This window comes from Mangifera indica, chromosome 11 (genome assembly GCF_011075055.1).
Source record: "Mangifera indica cultivar Alphonso chromosome 11, CATAS_Mindica_2.1, whole genome shotgun sequence".
Classification (NCBI taxonomy): domain Eukaryota; kingdom Viridiplantae; phylum Streptophyta; class Magnoliopsida; order Sapindales; family Anacardiaceae; genus Mangifera; species Mangifera indica.
This window is the reverse complement of record NC_058147.1, coordinates 3,898,042-3,916,655: the sequence shown is the minus strand read 5'-3', so window position 1 is coordinate 3,916,655 and position 18,614 is coordinate 3,898,042. Positions and strand designations below refer to the sequence as shown.

The window sequence follows — 18,614 nt, the reverse complement described above, 5'->3', positions numbered from 1 at the left end:
AGAGAGGGATGGTGTTGGTTTTAGAGGCGGTGGATGGTCTTCGAGGGAGAGCAATGAGGAAGATTATGCAGATTTTGTCTCCAATTCAGACAGGAAAGGTTTTGGCAGCAGTTACTCAGTTTCATTTAAGTGTTAGAAGGCGAGGTTTGGAGCGAGATCAACAAACGATACCATCGGTGCCGTTTTCATGAAATTGGAGTTTACGTTGACTGGTCAAAGGAGTCAAGTTACGAGGTCCAACATATAATTGTTGGCTTGGTAAGTGTTCACTATTTGACAGGATTAAGCTCGGTCATTTAAAACATTATCGACAATAAATTATTATAATAATACAATAATAAAAAACATAGTTTTTATTTAAATATTTATTTAATATCAAATAATAGTGTTTAATTAAATTATTTTTCAAATTGCCATTATATTGATAATATAATTTTTTAAAAGATATTTTTATATTAATTAATTAAAAATAAGGATAATTTTACCTAAAATTTTTAATAATTTAAAATAAAATTATAACAAAATTAAAATTATTTTATTACAAAGATAAACCCTTTAATAATATTTTTTATATTATTTTTTACATAATTATATTATTCATTATATTATTTGTTAAATAACTCTTGTTAATACATTATCATCAAAATTTTTTATTTCCTTACAAACAAACAAAAAAGATAATATTGATTAATAATAGATAAATTATTAAAAAATTCAAATATTATCCTAAAACAAATGCCCTAATGGTAATTTTGTTTGTGATGTCTATTTTGTACAAAAAATAATAAAATTATATATACATATTTTTTATATATAAATATATACACATAAATATATTATGATATATTTAAATGATTTTAAAATAATAATAAAATAATATTCAATTTTATATATGTATATATACAGTGCATTGCATAATGAAAAATTGGAGGAGATATTATTTTTCCATTGCTCTGAAAGGATTTGTTTGACCTTTTATTCCAATGATTTTTGGACATCACTTCTGATGCGAAGGAATAACCGTGGTCTTAAAATTTTTCATCGAGTTGCGAATTTGGGTTGTTGTCTCGACGGCCGTAAATAAGGACAATTTGGAGCTCATTTTGGGCTGACGGCCCAAATACCAAACGTTTTCCATGGCTTGGGCTGTCGAATGAGGACAATGCTTAATTTGGGAACCGCCCTGACCATTTTGTAATCAAGGATTGAAGTTGGACAACAAATTGTATTTATTAATGTTAATGCGGATTAAAAAGACTTAATTAATGGTTAATCTGGATTAAAAACAAAATATTTGATGTTGCTGTTGATACCCATGTGAAGCATATCTCTAGAAAGTCATTGTTTATTTTGTTAATTCATCCATCAACCAACCATGACTTCCTCTTATCTTGACTACTCTGATTATATAATTTGGAAAGAGTAATATCACTATATATATTCTTTAGTATATATATAATGTGTCATTATATAAATAAGTTAATTCAAAATTACTCAGATAATATACAAAAAATATGTATTAATTTATCTACTCAAAATGACTGTATATAGTTATATTGATTTGGAAAAGCGATTTCATATGTTATACAAACCCTTTTAAAATAATTACAAATATCTTTGAGTAGTTAATTTATTATTAACATATTTATTAATATTATATAATATGATATGATACAAGTAAAAAGTGATATGTATCATGAGATATATTGAACTAATACGATACAGTAGATGTATCGTAAGGTACGTATTATATTATACAAAAAAATTTTAAGTTTTAAAATTTTAAAATTTAAATACGTATGATATGATACGTATCTTACAATACGATAGATATCACTGATACGAATCAATATACTTTTTAGAGAAAATAATGATATAATAGGATTGTATATAAGAAATTTTAAAATTTTTAAAAGTATTTGTGATATTTTCAAAAATAATACCATGTTAATTAGATTTTTTTATTATTTTATTTTTTAATAAATATATCATATAATACGTGTATAATAAAAAAAATTATGTTTTAATACATGAAACAACGATACGTGATTCTATCAGCATGATTATTAAATTATTGAAGTGAAAAATTGTTGAAATAGTGGAAGGAATCATTGACTGATTACTTAGGCCAAAAGCCACGATCCTTTCTAATTGAAATGACATAGCCAGCAACAGTATTCAGATTAACGTGGTAAAAGGATGAAGACTGAAGAGGCTGCTGATTTTCTTGCAATCAGCGGAAAGAACAAAAGGAAAGCGAGTGGATTTCTTTTTTGTTTTTGCATTTTGCTTGTCAACATCTTATATATAAAATCTTATCTCAACAATGAGTGACAAGAGGAGCAATTCAAAGGGATGCTTTTTAAGTGGGTGCTGTATAATAGATAAATTGAAAGAATAAAGCTCCATTGATGCTATATGAATAGGAAAAAAAGCTACACCAAAAGTTGATAACTGGGATGGTCAAAGTTTTCTGATTCAGTAGCAAAGACCAAAGACTGTATAAAGATAGATGGAAAATGACACATCATCCACTGAAATTATTGCCATGAAACTGAAATGAAGTGGAGCCATAAGGCAAACGCCATGAAACACATTTTGTTTCTGATAAATATTTCCCGGCTTCAGAGTGTGAAGATAAGAATGTGCTGAAAAGGTGCCACCACCGTCAAAGTGGGTTTCATGCTTGTCTTTGAAACGAGATGTTTAAAATTTTTGCTGGCTGAATCTTCCGACTGAGCTTTTCTCTAAAAGTTCATGAATTTTATTCCATTGTTGTTCGTTTTCCAGCCAGTGTTGGGATCAGAAACAGTATCTGTTCTGTAATATTCTCTAATCACAATATAACGACACTATTCTGAAGAGATATTGGCTCCTTTCTCACCAAAAATTCCTGGGCAGTAATCATTATATGTGTTCTTATTATTTTAATCTGAGTTGCTTCAACTTCAACCACTTTAGAATATATATATATCAGAATCAGACGCAAGTGCAGACATTGGTTGATTTTATTTTTCTAAGAAGTAGATATAAGATATGTATTGCTTGATATTTTTATACTGTAGGCCAAAAAGAAACCACCAAAAAGAAAATTCAAGTAAAAATGATTATCATCATGGAGATGTGTAGTCCATTAACCAGGTTAATAACAAGAAGAAGTAGGGCCAGCTTCATTATGTGTAACCCACTGTTTTTCAAAAGTGGTGCATATGGTCATATTCCGTGATTGATGCTGCAGATGAGAATTTTGTTTATATTGTTTAAGGAGCTTTCAACGTGAATTTTCTTTTCCTTGTTCTAAGATTTCTCTCAGACTCGTGTTTTTTTATTTAGTTGTGTTGGTGTTGTTAACTTGCATTCTTGCATCAATGCAATGACGTCTAAATAGAGATGTTATATAAGAGTTATGATGAAACTATGATGTTATATAAGAGTTTTTTTTTTTTATATAAAAATTAAGAAATAATTATTTTCTTAATTTTAAATAGAATATATGAAAAAAATAAATTAACAGAAAAAAAATTATTAAAATAGTTTAATTGTCAAAACAAAACTTAGATTTATTATTGACATTTAGACGATATTTTATTGGTAAGTACGCCAACCACAATTCATGTATTTCATTTAACGGTGGACATATAGTTTTAATCGAATAACCAAACTTTTTATTAATTTTAGTAATGATAAATCCAAAGAGAGTTAATGAGAGTAACGTTATTTTGTTTGAATTTTAAATATTTATAAATATCTTTTTAAATATAAAAAATAGTATTTTAATATTTTTTAAATTTAAAAAATTATTAATTTAATAAATAAAAATATAAAAATAATATCTAAAATTAGATATGCCCTTGCACACAAATAAAAAAATTCCCCTTATACTTTGAGGTTTATATGTGTAGGTTACAAGTGTCCGTTGGTAATTTCATCTCCGGAGTGTAAATCTTTTTGGGATAAGTTCACTCCCTCCTCAACAGCCTGTGAAGCAGACACTTACTCGATGATCATTCTTATGTGATTTACCAGTTACTATTCCTCTCAATTTGCCCCTTTGTTCTTAAATCACAACACTTTTCCTCGTTTGAAATTAAACATAGGCCAAAGTATTAATTTCCATCCATGTTTTGATACGTTTTCAAGTTACACTTATAAGATTTAAAAAACCTAAAGTTTTATTTATGAATCAACTATCATTAAATTTTTTTATTAGAAACGAGAGAAAAATCATTAATTTATTAATAATATTAAAAAAATATAAATTTATTATATTTTCTCTCTAAGTTTTAAAAACTAATAACTTCACTCTTGTGTAAAGTTTGTTAACTTTGAAAAGTTATATTTTCTCACCTAAAATTTTTTCTTTACCTCTCAAATCATCATCTCTAGTGTCGATAACTTTGACTTTCCACTTTAAACAAGTGATTAGCACAAGAAAAACAATCTAGAACAGATGTCTTTATCAAAAATAAAGAGATCTGAGAACAAAGAGATCTCTAAATCTCTTCATTGATGAAGAGATCTGTAATCTTTTCTCTTTGATAACAAGATAAAGAAATCTAGAGATCTCTTTATTGTTGAATCTCTTTGTCTCCGACAAAAAGATCAGTTTTAGATTGTTTCCCGTGTGTCAACCACTAATTTAGAATAGAGAGAGGAGATCGTCAGTGCCAAAGATGGTAGCCGAAGGGGAGAAAAAAAATCTAAAATTTGAGGAGAAAATATAATTTTTTAGAATTAGAAAAATTAAAGTAGAACTGAAATTATTAGTTTTTAAAATTTACGATAAAAAATATAATAAATTTTATATTTTTTAAATATTATTAGTAAAATAATAATTTTATTTTTATTTTTAATAAAAAAATTATAATCTTAATTAGCCTACAAATAAGATTTTAAATTTTTTAAACCCTATAAATATTAATTTGAAATAAAGTCACGACTCAGTGAGAAATAGTCCCGAGGCCTTGAATATGTGTACACTTGCATGTGTTAAGAATAAGACGGGGCAGGCGGGCGGGCGGGTTCATTTAGACCCACTTGTCTGTTGGTGACTTGTTTTTTACTGTGCAAGTCCAAAAAATGATTGGACATCTCTTATTATAAAATCTTTCCTTTCTATTTGCTGTCATTTTAGTAAAGATTGCAACTTAAAAAGGTTCAATGAACGAGTGACGGAGGTTTTGCTTCACGCTCGTCGTTTGAGCGTGATCTGTCGGCTTTTCTGGATAACATTATTCACGTGCTTTGATTGAACCCAAAGCCAGAGAAAGCAACAAATATATTCAACGTAGGCGGCTTCATACTTCCGTGTTTCACATTTCATTGCCACTTGTCACCCTACACGTCCCCAAGTGGGTCCCAAAAACCATTAACCGATTTAATGGTTTGTTTTGAGAACGGCCACATCACTATTTCCCACCCAAGGTTTGTTGAAATAACATAATCACCTTCTGAGTTTAAAATTTTCAATTTTTATTTATTATTATCAAATTATATTATGTGAAAGAATAAAAATATCGTTTTAACATTAAAAAACAAGAATTCAAAATTATTTAAAATGTGAAATTTTATCTTACCCACAAATATATATATATATATATATATATATATATATATATATAATTTCTAATTTTCTCATTTTTCCAATTCCTTTTTTTTCACTCATTACTATATTTTTATTTTTTATTTTTTCGTTCATTTATTTTTAATAAATAATAATCTATCTCTTCATTTTTTTAATCTCTTATTAATTTCTTTTCAACAAATATTGGTCTTTCTCTTTCTATTCTTTTTAACAATCATTTCTTTTCAATAAATTCAAATTTATCTTTTCCTCTATTTTCTTCCACTCATTTCTTTTCAATATGTTGATCTATCTCTTCTTCTTTTTTACACTTATTTTTTATAATTCAAATAAATATAATTATAGAATTATCAGGACATTTTCCTTGAAATGAAAAATAAAATAACGGTGTTGAAGATGATGGAAAAAGAATGATGGTTGGTGACAAAAATGATTAACAACAGTGTTATTGGTGAAGATGATGGAAAGAGAAAGAGGGATGACTGCTGATGGTGTCACTGATAAAAATAAATGAAGTCAAAAGAGAATAATCGACGGTTGATAATAAATAACTAAAGATTGTGAAAGAAGAAGGAATTAAATAAAATTAAAAAAATATTTTTTAGAAAAATTAAATAAATTATAATTATAATTAACCAAGAATTATAAATAAAAAATTAGAGGACAACTTGTTAATTAATTTTATTTTAATAAGAGTATTTTTTATAATTTTAATAAATTTAAAGATATATTGACAATTAAAATTTGTATTAAATTGTAATGAGATTTTTATCATTATATTAACATATTCAACAAAATTATATACATAAACAATGTGATCATGAGTCCAATCATTGCATTATGAGGGGTTTACCTATCTGGGGCTGACTAGCTTAGGTCTGAATAGTTGGACATAATATAACAAAACCTTTATTTATTTGATATAGTAGTTATAGATCCAGTTATTGCATTTATAAGTTTATTTGTCTAGTAAAGTCAAACAAGTTTCCCCTAGTCACAAAAAAAACGTACAACTTTATACACAAATAATAATATATCACCATATAATTAAGTGTTATTTTATCTCTAATTTAAAACTATCTAATTATATAGTACTATATTATTATTTATTATAAAATTATATATTATTTATATATAATATTACTCTAACAAATTTATAAAACTATAATCTATATTTAAACCAAATGGGATTTATTATCAAAAGTGAGAGGTTGAGTGAAAAATTAAAATTTCCAGACTTAGAGGATACAATCTTTCGTTTTATGGGTGGTGCATGTGATTTGCCCTGATGATAATTAATAAGCCAATGGATCGTTCCCACCCAAGGTATCGTGACTTCTCATTCCCACCCTCCAATTTTCAAAAACTTATATATCTAGCTATAATTTGAAAAACTAACATCTATACTCCAAAATTAAGTTTAAGTTAAGGGTAAAATCATCATTTAACAATAATATTTAATGTTTATATTATCTTACCCTCTTAATTTAAAAAATTAATAATTTTCTTCAAAATAAAATTTTGAAAAGTGACATTTTCCCCCTTACTTAGGGTTTCTAATTTCGTCGATAAATTTCTGGCCAACGATAGCCAATCTCTCTCCCTCCGATGCTCAATATCAGATCGACAATATCTAGATTCGATAGAATCCAAACATCTAGACAAAAAAATCGAAACTCTTCATTTGAATCTTTATTATTCAGATAAAGTCAGCTTTGTCTGGACAATAACAACAGTCCAGATGAGGAGATCAATCTCTTCTGGACTGTCATCATCATCAAGACGAAGAGTTGAAACTCTTCGTCTGAATTTTGTTTAGATTTTGTCAAATCTAAACTTTATCGATCTGATATTAAGCACCAGAGGGAGAGATGATACCGAGAGGGAGGGAGATCAACCATCGTTGGCTGAAAATTCCTTGATGAAATTGGAAACCTTAGGTAAGGGTAAAATATCATTTTTTAAAACTTAATTTTGGGTAAAATTATTAGTTTTTTAAATTAAGAGGTTAAAATAATATAAACTTTAAATATTATTATTAAATGATGATTTTATTTTTAACCTTAACTTAATTTTGGAGGATAGATGTTAGTTTTCCAAATTATGGGTGGATGTTAGATTTTTGAAAATTGAAGGATGGAAGTTTGAGAATTCACTATACCTTAGGCGGGAATAAGTCTTTTGGCCTAATTAATAATTAAAGCTACCCCAAAAAACAAAAAAGCACAGGTGACGTGTAAGTCCACAGACAATGAATGTATTACATATTTAAAGGAAAACAAATGACATGATGTTCAACAATTGACTGACTTTCATTTTTACCTTTCAAGTATTGCAGTGGTCCGATAGAATCAAAGTTAGGTCGCAATGCATGAGAAAGGCCAAAAGACTGATTCCCACCCAAGGAGGAGGCAGGGCGAGAGACCGGCAAAGGAGAAGAAGAGATCTAAAAAGATTGCTGATAAGGTCATAATTATTGAGTAGAAATAAAAATGGTTATTTTTTAAATTTTCAGTGAAAAAAATTATTCATTTTTGAATTTGAGAGATGAAATAAAATTTTAATTAATTATTTTTAAATAATGATTTTATCTGTAATTTTAATTAGAAAATTTAATATAAAAATAAGTATTTAAATTTTATATTAAACCTTAAATAGAATTAACTCTTTTGGCCAATTAAAAAAGAGTTTATTAATGTACAATAAAGATTATTTTTATTTTGAAAAAAGGTATTATTGACTTTATTCATGTTAATAATTGGCTTGGTACAAGAGGGTTAACAAATGCAGCCAGTGGTTGTTTGCAAGTAAAAGGCCAGAAAGCCATCCTTTTTGGTTGAAAATTGGCTCTTGTCTAAATAAGAGACCAACCCTTTGGTCTTATCTTTTCTTCTCACCGTTTACCTATGTCACCCGCTAATTCCTTTCTCTGTCTCTTTCTTTTCCTTTCCATCTTCTCCTGCGTCAAATCTGATGAACTTCAGATATTACTCACGCTCAAAACCACCATTCAAAGATCAAACAATGATGTATTACATTCCTGGGTCTCAGATAATCACTTCTGCAATTTCACAGGCATCACTTGCACCTCAGATAATTCTGTCAAAGAAATTGACCTTTCTAATCAACAATTGAGAGGAACCCTTCCTTTCGATTCCATATGCCAGCTTCAGTCCCTGGACAAGCTCTCATTTGGGTTCAATTCTTTGTCTGGCACAATCTCAAAAGAATTGAACAACTGTGTAAAATTACAGTACTTGGATCTTGGCAACAATGGTTTCTCGGGATCATTTCCAAGCATTTCGTCCCTCGGTGAATTGCGCTATCTATATCTTAATAACAGCGGATGTTCTGGCGAATTTCCATGGGCGTCTCTTGAAAACATGACTAACCTGGTTTCATTGAGTCTCGGTGATCATGATTTCTCTCCAACCCCCTTTCCAAATCAAGTATTAAAGCTTACCAAGCTGAATTGGCTCTATTTATCAAACTGTAGCCTTGAAGGGAAAATTCCAGCAGGAATTGGTAATCTAAGGGAGCTGATAAGCTTGCAGCTCTCTCAAAACAATTTATCTGGTGAGATACCTCCAGAAATTGGAAAGCTGAACAAATTGTGGGAGCTCGAGCTTTACGAAAACCGATTCACAGGACAACTTCCTGTTGGATTGAGAAACTTAACTAATCTTGAACTTTTTGATGCGTCAACCAACTCTCTTGAAGGCAGTTTATCTGAAGTGAGGTTCCTGACCAATCTGGTATCTCTCCAGCTGTTTGAGAACCGGTTTTCCGGCGAAGTACCAGCTGAGTTAGGCCAGTTTAAAAACCTGGTGAATCTTTCTCTATACAACAACAATTTGACTGGACCTTTGCCTAAGGAACTTGGCTCTTGGGCTGACTTTGATTTCATTGACGTTTCAGAGAATTTCTTGACGGGTCCGATTCCACCAGATATGTGCAAGAAAGGTACCATGAAGGGGCTTCTGATGTTACAAAACAAGTTTACAGGTGAAATTCCCGCGAGTTATGCGAATTGCTTGACTTTACGGCGATTCAGAGTTAGTCATAATTCACTAACTGGGACTGTGCCAGCCGGAATATGGGGATTGCCAAATTTGAATATTATAGACATTGAATCGAATCAAATTGAAGGGCCTATCACTAAAGCTATTGGAAACGCAAAAGCCCTCGCGCAGCTGTTTGCCGCAAACAATCGTTTGTCTGGTGAATTACCGGAGGAAATTTCGGGAGCTTCATCTTTTGTTGCTATTGATCTGAGTAACAATCAATTTTCAAGCAAACTTCCGGCATCATTTGGGGACCTTAAACACTTGAGCACTCTTAAGTTGCAGAACAACTTATTTTCTGGTTCAATTCCAAAGTCATTAGGTTCATGTACTACTCTAAGCGACCTAAACATGGCTCACAATTTATTTTCTGGGCAAATCCCATCAGTTTTGGGGTCTTTACCGACTCTAAACTCTCTGAATTTATCAGAAAATCAACTTTCTGGTCAAATTCCAGCGAGTTTGTCATCTTTGAGACTAGTTATTCTTGATCTGTCCAATAACAGATTGACTGGTCATATACCAGAATCTCTCTCCATTGAAGCATACAATGGCAGCTTTAATGGAAATCCAGGCCTCTGTAGTCAGACCATTAGCTCCTTCAAGGAATGCTCCCAGAAGTCGAAGATATCGAAGGATGCCCTCATGCTCGTAATTTCTTTTGCGTTAGGTACAATGATCTTGCTTGTCTCTTTTGCATGTTTCTTCTACTTAAAGAAGAAAGAGAAAGATCACAACCTTTCATTGAAGGAAGAATCCTGGAACATAAAGCCTTTCCGTGAATTAGTTTTCTCTGAAGATGAGATTATTGATTCCATAAAGCAAGAGAATCTCATAGGAAAAGGAGGCTCCGGAAATGTTTACAAAGTTATGCTATCCAGCGGCAAAGAACTTGCAGTGAAACACATTTGGAATAGTGACACTAATGGCCTCAAAAGAGCCCGGAGTACTACTCCAATGCTTGGTAAACGCGGCGGCAAGTCTCAGGAGTTCGATGCTGAAGTACAAACCTTGAGCTCAATTAGGCATGTGAACGTGGTGAAGCTGTATTGTAGTATAACTAGTGAGGACTCAAGCTTGTTAGTGTATGAGTATTTGCCTAACGGCAGCCTATGGGATCGGCTGCACACTTCCAGAAAAATGGAACTGGATTGGGAAACAAGATACGAAATTGCGGTTGGGGCGGCAAAAGGGTTGGAGTATCTGCATCATGGGTTCGTGAGGCCAGTTATTCACCGGGATGTCAAGTCTAGTAATATTTTGTTGGATGAATTCTTGAAGCCTAGGATTGCAGATTTTGGACTTGCTAAGATTGTTCAAGCCAATAGCAGTAAAGACTCCTCTTATACAATTGCTGGAACCTATGGTTATATTGCTCCTGGTAAGAAAATTTCTATTATTTACTTCTTTTTATACTGTTTGATTGCTCATTAAATTATGGCAATGTTAATTTTGCAGAATACGGTTACACAAGCAAGGTGAATGAGAAGAGTGATGTGTATAGTTTTGGTGTGGTTTTGATGGAGCTGGTGACCGGGAAGAGGCCGATAGAGCCAGAGTATGGAGAGAATAGCGACATAGTGAATTGGGTATGCAGCAACTTCAACAGTAAAAACAAAGTGTTAGGCATCGTGGATTCAAGAATCCCAGAAGTTTTTAAAGAAGATGCTGTGAAGATATTGCGAATTGCGGTTCTCTGCACGGCAAGGCAACCAGTTCAAAGGCCCACCATGAGAAGCGTGGTTCAGATGCTGGAGGAAGCTGAGCCTTGTAAAGTAGTGAGAATTGTCATCAGCAAAGAGGGTGCTGCTAAGAAAATAGATGTCAAGGAAAATGAGAAAATCAATTCGAATGCTTGAGTCATTTCAGATTAGGCAGGCAGGATAGAAAATTTTGGATCATTCTGTTGTTGTCACATGATGTATCTTGTAAAATATATTATCTTGAGCACTTGTAAAATATTAGCTTGGGTTAGGTTTGTAAGTCGTTGGTGTCTTGGTGAGTCTGTGGTCTGTTGTCTTTTATGTTTGTAACTTATGCAGGAGAAGCATAAAAATGCACAACCAAATAATAAGCCCATCTTAAATCCGTTTTTCTATTATTTACAGGAGAGTATTTTTTGTTCTTAGTAGCTGTGCTTTACCAGTTGTTAAATGATAAAACTCCTTTCACTAAACTCACATAGCCGCATCTCAATAGACTACTAGTTACAGTAACAAAGATTAGCAACTCAGACATGTGGGTAAACATCCTTTGCTTAGGGGAAAACCTCTCAACTTGCATTCCTCATCTCATATTAATATGGTAAAGTCGTAGCTTCTTACCATATATTTAAGGTAATAAGAAGTCAATTTTTAAATTATAATTGATAAAAACAATATTTTTTCTATTTATTCTATAAAAATAAATAACTATGTAGAGAAAATATAAGAGAAAAAAATAAATAAATAATATGTTGGACAATACTAAATCGTATAAAATAGGTGAGAAGACTCTTAAAAAATCCAATTTAGTAGTAAATAATAATTTTCTTTTGTGGGCATATTAGAGTAGAGGAATCTAATCTTAAAGATGTTGCAGAGATGTCCTACGTTATATAATATTTCTCGTAAGAAACTTATACAGGTTGTTGGATGATTGGCAAATAGATGACATTTAATCGTTGTTAACTAGTCACTCATCATAACCCGGGAGATGTTACATGTGCAGATTCATATAAAAAGAAGTTTCATGGTACAACACTATCCCTTCACAGATGAAGTCTCGGACTCTGAAATATCTATAATTTTTTAAGGTTAGTTTCTGTCGTTTGGTTCCTAACCAAAAGCACATGATCGACTCGCATAATGTAGTCTGGTCAGGAACTTCAAATTCGGATGCTAAGAGAGCACCATCCCAGTCTGGAATTTTCTAAGTTTTGAGATACAATTAGATTCCCAAAGATAAGATCAATGCTTTTTGGCCTAGTTGACATTAATAATAGCCTCTCTAGAAGCTTTGGTTGAAGTTACAAGTCATTAAATTCTTAGTGTAATGATCAAGGTATGAATTGACGTATAATTATACCTTTTATACAAAATGCGCACACAAAATGTTGCGTACACTCCATATCTGGAATTACAGTTTGAAAAAGGGTTTCTGTATATGATAGGAATCAATGCAGTTACACCAACAAATCTTTTAAGTTTTTTTTTTTAAACAAGGAAACCAGGAGTTGAACTATTTAGGTAAGTAGGAGGAGACTTGGAATCTCTTTTATTATCACTCAAATTACCTTTAAGCTTACTGACCATTTTTAAAGCGAGGGGAGGTGATGCTGTGGGCGTGGGTTAGCTGATGTACCAGCCAATGGCAATGGCCCCAGGTTCCATGAAACCACGTGGTTGACTAAACTTGAACACTATTGCACAGATGGGTATTTACTGCAGACAAGAATAAAGTGTGGCGGATAGCCCCCTCAAGGATCACAATCTAGGTGGGGCAGATGATATCAAGATCCCAGTAGAATGTTGGCTTAGACCTTGCTTCTCATCTGCCCAGTAAGGCTAACAACCAGAATGGGTGTGAAGTACGGAGATTAGATCAGAGTTTTTGAGCTTGCAAAATGGCCTGCAAATGATATTACCTCCTCCATGGTTTATTGGGTTAATTTCCACTAATTTGTTAAGCAAACTTCATTAGTTATAAGTTTAAAATGATGATAGAAATATAAACAAAAAGAAGAGAATAAGTGTGTGGTAGCCTTGGCAGGAAAAGTGGTCCTTATTTTGAAGAGTTTTATCCTCCTTTCATCATCAGAAAATGCTATATTTGATTTAAGTACATGTAACACCTCTTAAAGCCTGCCACTTTCCAACACAGATGGCTTATTTGTTTAACTTGGCCATTGTTATACAAACATTCCCCTGTCGGCAAGATAAATTTCTTGAGAAACATCTCGTTTGGTAAACCTATTTTAGAGTAATATTTTATTTTTATTTTAAAATTATTTAATTATATGATGATACATTATATATGTATTTAAATCGTATATTAAAAATGTGACAATTAAGAAAAACTATTTTCTCTGTAATTAGGATAGTTATGTTACTATAAATATTTACTTTTAATTCAATTAAAATATATATAAATAGATAAAACCATATTTAAATCAGAAATTTTCTCATATTTTTATTTGAATATAACTTATATATAGTCTTATATATACATATAAAGGATCATTAAAAGAGAGATGAGATAGACTATCAGAAAGAATTTTATAAAACTCATGAAAACAGTTACAAAAAATACGTCAACTCTCTTTCATATATGTTTTTTTTGGGATATATTTTGTAAGCATCCCAAATATCTACACTATGAGTGTAGATTTTTTATGTGTTCGACACAACTATATTAAAAATCTTGTATCTTATTTATTTAATCTTTTATACTTTTTTAATATCTTTTTATAATAAATATCACGATCTTATTAGATACACATTATTATTATCATTGCCTAACCAGGGTAAAACTCAAAATTTTGTATTTCAATTAATAACAAAAAATTTCATCAAGACCATGAACCTTTGCTTCAACCAATTAAATTGAGTTATATTGGATTATATTATATCACTTCAATTGTATATTAAAAAACTATAAATACAAACCCTAGTCACATTATATCTTGGTTAAAGCAAATTCTACATTCTCTCTCAACTTTTATCAAATAATTCTCTTTATTTACCATAGAGGAAGATTATTGTTTAATATTGTAAGAAATGTGTAAAACTATAATTATGAATTAACCAATTTATTGGAGTTATAAGTATAGAGATTGAAACTCGTATTATATAAAATCAATTGACTTATGTTAAAGTTTAATATCTCATACTTATATATAATTTATTTGCATTATATTGATTAAATGTGAGATTTTAGGATGTATTGTCACTTGTATCTGAGAACACTTTAAGCTTTTACGTTTGCTATTTAGCTCATACTCTAATATCATATTGAAATATATATTAAATTTATAAGTGTAAAAATTGAAATTCGTATTACACAAAACTAATTGGTTTGTGTCAAAATCTAATCTTCCATATTATACATTACAAAAATAACACTTTCACCCTTATATAATAACATAGTTCAACCATCCCCACCTTACGAAAAAATGCAAAAAAATTGAGGACATAATTTTTTTTTTTAACAAGGATAATTTTACTTAATTCATGTCATCTTTTCAAAATTAAATTAATCAAACTAAATAAATAAAATCATTAATATCATAAAAAGGGTTACAAAAAAATTTAAATTTATACTCTCATACTTGACATCTAACTCTTTTGCCACTCTATAATATAATTGACCGTACGAAAGCATATCCTTATTCACCCACACTTTAAAAAAGAGATGAAGATAAAAAGGTGTAGGGAACAAATATACACATCTATATAATGCGCTGAGACGCGGCCTGCCGTAGCATGAAATCAGCCTAATCAAAATCGTGTGGCCATCTTTAGCCCTTATTCCAAATTCGATATGTTTATTTTTCCAATGAAAACAAAAGAGAATTACCCCATAGCGAAATGGCTGTCAATTCATCACAAAAGTAGGACGAAATATTTTCAGCTTTCTTGACTCGCTATTGTGCACTCAGGATTCAGGCACTTGTTAGCTCCAACTAAAAATCGTCGGTGAAAGCAGCTAATTAAAGATGGCCATATCAGAGTTGGACAATTCCTATCTGCCAAATCAACGCCAAGTGCTTTATTACGAGAGAAGTGGGCATCTTTCTTTGATTTGCACTCCATTTTGCACTACTTTCTCTTGTATTTTAAGAGATTCCCTTGTATGATTCATGGGCTCAACTAAGCCATTGGGCTTACTTTAAAAGTGCCATTTAACACTTGCCCAATTTGAGGGTCCATAGTGTTTGGTATAATGCAAGAGGAATAGATTCTATGAGCCCAAAACACTTATTCTCACATAAGGTTTAACGTATTTACAAACTCTCACCCGTAAGATTTTAAAAACCTAAAAATCTACTATTTTATTAAAATTTTCTATTAAGATTAAAGATAAAATTGTTATTTAACCAAAAAATTTAAAATTTATCTCTTTTTTCTTTTTAATTTAAAAAACTAACAATTTCTCTTACCCAAAATTTGAAATATTGTAATTTTCTTTTTAGGGTTTGATTTTTTCTAATCACATTTTCTGGCAACCAATCGGTTTCTACCATCAACCAACTTTCTATGCGTCTCCCTTCCTAATGGTTTTTCGCATGAAAACCACTTAAAATTCAGTCAAAATGCTCAGATAATATCTTACAAATTTATGTGTTGTCTAATCGTCTGTGCATTGATACACGATTAGACGGCACACAAACTTGTTAAGTAGCTTTGAATTATACTTTTTTATGGAAGAGATTTGTATACAAGAATGTATGGTTTTTACAATCACATTATAATTCATAATTTATAGTGAAAAAAAAAACACTTCAATAATCTGTTAAAGTAATTTTGATGTTTCTAAGAATATGAGAATTGTTATGCAGCAAAACAGTTTAAAATCAATGCATAAATAAGAATGAATCTGAAAATATATAGTGGAAGTCACTATTCTAATCGTATATGTGGTGATTCTTACTAGTTTGGTAGATTATCTTCTGTAAAAACTTTAATTGATTCACATCCTTTCTTCTTCTTCTTTAGAATTTAGTTTTCCCAAAAGAAACAGAGGGGACGAGAAAAAACTTTATGCAGAGTAATTTTCGTTTCTAAACTGACTCCTTTTTATCATTCTGGCAAGTTTAGGTGGAGGCTTACAAGAGAGAACTACTTGTTTTAGCAAGGCCACTCCCAGAGAGACAATAATTTTAAAATTTTTCAATCAAATAATAATCGATGTTTATATATGTATTTATATTCATTATTTATACATAAAATTATATTTTTAGGTAGACCAAGCATACCCTTAATTTAAAAAAAAAGAAATTCATAGCCCAGTTGATTAAAAAAAAAAAGGACAAGTTTTAGCGGTGCAGATGTAATGTATTGAGAGAAGAAATGATAAATAGGAAAGAATGTTCCTTTTCTTTGTGTAAATAGCTACCGTGTAGTTCTTTGTCCTGGTTTCAAGAAAAAGTTGCCACTGAGTAAAGCTGTTGAGACTTCTATTTCAGGTGGTGATGGTGTGCTATTGTTCTTCCCTATGGCATTACTTCACTTTTACTCAGCCTTATGCCTCACTATCGTTCATTTTGTTCTTCATTTGAAGCTTCTCTTTCTACATTTGCCCTTTTGGAGCTGGAGATTGCATCTTAAGCCTCACACTAAGTAAGCCTTTTGAACCCATTTCTTCTTTCTGTTGTATGTTTCTTTTTTGTTTTATGTAGTTTTAGTTTTTGGTTGTTTTAGGACTGCCATTGTCAATAGCTTTGCAGCATGCCAATCCTTATTAGTGTCCAAGGAGGACAAAAAAAGTTATGATTTTTGTACAATTTCTCTAAAATTTTCCTTTTAATCTTTAACTTTATGCTAGTACTTAAAATTATACATTAATCTTTGCCAGTGAAAAACGTGGAGCTCATATAAAAGTTTGTTCATGAAGGTCTCAAAAAGTGGAGTTCATATATAATATAAAAGTTCGTGTATGCTTTACAAACTGAATCATTTCTATTTTTTTTTAGCTGGTATTATTTCTATGTAATGCTTTTAGAGAATTAGTATTTTTGTTCATTGATCAGTGCTCATAATGAAAATTTATTTTATTTTATGGCACATTTTTGTTGAGATTATTTTCTTAACGAAAAATTTGGGTTTTGAGTATGCTTCTGTTACATATGGCTATTGCTCATAATCTAAAAATATCTAGTAAGACATATTCTGTGAGGGGGAAAACTGAGGTCCTGAATCCCAATTCTTGCTGCTTCTACCTTTTCTTTGCACCCATTTTATTCTTTTTAACAATTGATCCAAAAACTTTCTTCAAAAACTTTCCAAAGGAATGAAACTACATACAACTAATCAACAATAAATGAACATACAACCAGTCTATGACAAAACTTAATGTTAGAACATCAAACTTGTACTGGCCTTCTAATTTGTTGGTTATCTCACAAGTTTATTGCACTAAAGATTCTCTTAACATTAACTTTAAAGCTCTGGCATTCTGAATACTATGCTTACAACAAATGAAAAATGAAATTCTTATATCGCATTTTTAAATTCGATCTCAACTTCTGTTTATGGTACGCTCTATACATCTTCACTTTCCTTTCTATTTTTTCACCCTCTTAACTAGGATTTGAAAGTTTTTAAAAAAATTTTCACCAATTGATTAGCAAACAATAGAGGAGTTGCGGAGGCTCCCCTCAGGAAAAAATCTGGGCCACCACTATGTATATGTACACACACATTTATACTTTGTAAACGATACAAGTTGGTTATAATTACTGTTTGTGAACATAATTTACATGCATATGTAAAATTAATTATGTGTTCTAAAACTCGTGCAGTAGAATATAAAAAAGCAATAAATGTAAATGAGACGAATCATTCTTTATATTACTCAACTATAACCATAGAATACATCTAGTTATAGTTTATATGTTGTTAGTTGGTATTGTTTTGATATGTGTTATTTTTAACACGTAGAGAGTTGACGGTGCTTAGATGTGTGATATGTTTATGTATGTTAGTAATTAATCTCGTCATGATGTGGGTTAGGGGTTGCGTATCACAGGTCAATATTATCGTCATATGAGTTAAATGTCATAGTAGGGTATGACAAGTCGAATGTATAAGTTTCCTTTTGTAAGTTTGAGAGGGAACAAACCCCTCGACCTAGGGGCACCTTGCCTATGGAAACGGGAGACAATCATGTGAGAGGTTAGTGATTGAGAGGGAATTAAAGTCCCTACTGATTCTACTGAGGTAATGATATCAAACATTTGGATCAATGTTTGGACATCATTAGTAAGG

The 18,614-nt window shown here is 30.8% G+C and overlaps 1 protein-coding gene across 1 annotated transcript; it reads left to right on the top strand.

The window, feature by feature from the left end:
• The first annotated feature begins 8,378 nt into the window (after positions 1–8,378).
• On the top strand, positions 8,379–11,749 carry LOC123229510 (receptor-like protein kinase 7). The gene is made up of 2 exons (XM_044655369.1): positions 8,379–11,029; positions 11,107–11,749. The coding sequence occupies exons 1-2, from the start codon at positions 8,491–8,493 to the stop codon at positions 11,505–11,507; spliced, it is 2,940 nt and encodes a 979-aa protein (XP_044511304.1). The 5' UTR covers positions 8,379–8,490; the 3' UTR covers positions 11,508–11,749.
• The last annotated feature ends 6,865 nt before the right edge of the window (positions 11,750–18,614 follow it).

What these genes read in the sequence shown, in the direction of transcription:
- LOC123229510 (XM_044655369.1), top strand. Translation starts at nt 8,491, where the DNA reads ATGTCACCCGCTAATTCCTTTCTCTGTCTCTTTCTTTTCCTTTCCATC. An exon ending in CTATGGTTATATTGCTCCTG is followed by an intron (nt 11,030 to 11,106) that starts GTAAGAAAATTT and finishes TTAATTTTGCAG; the next exon opens with AATACGGTTACACAAGCAAG.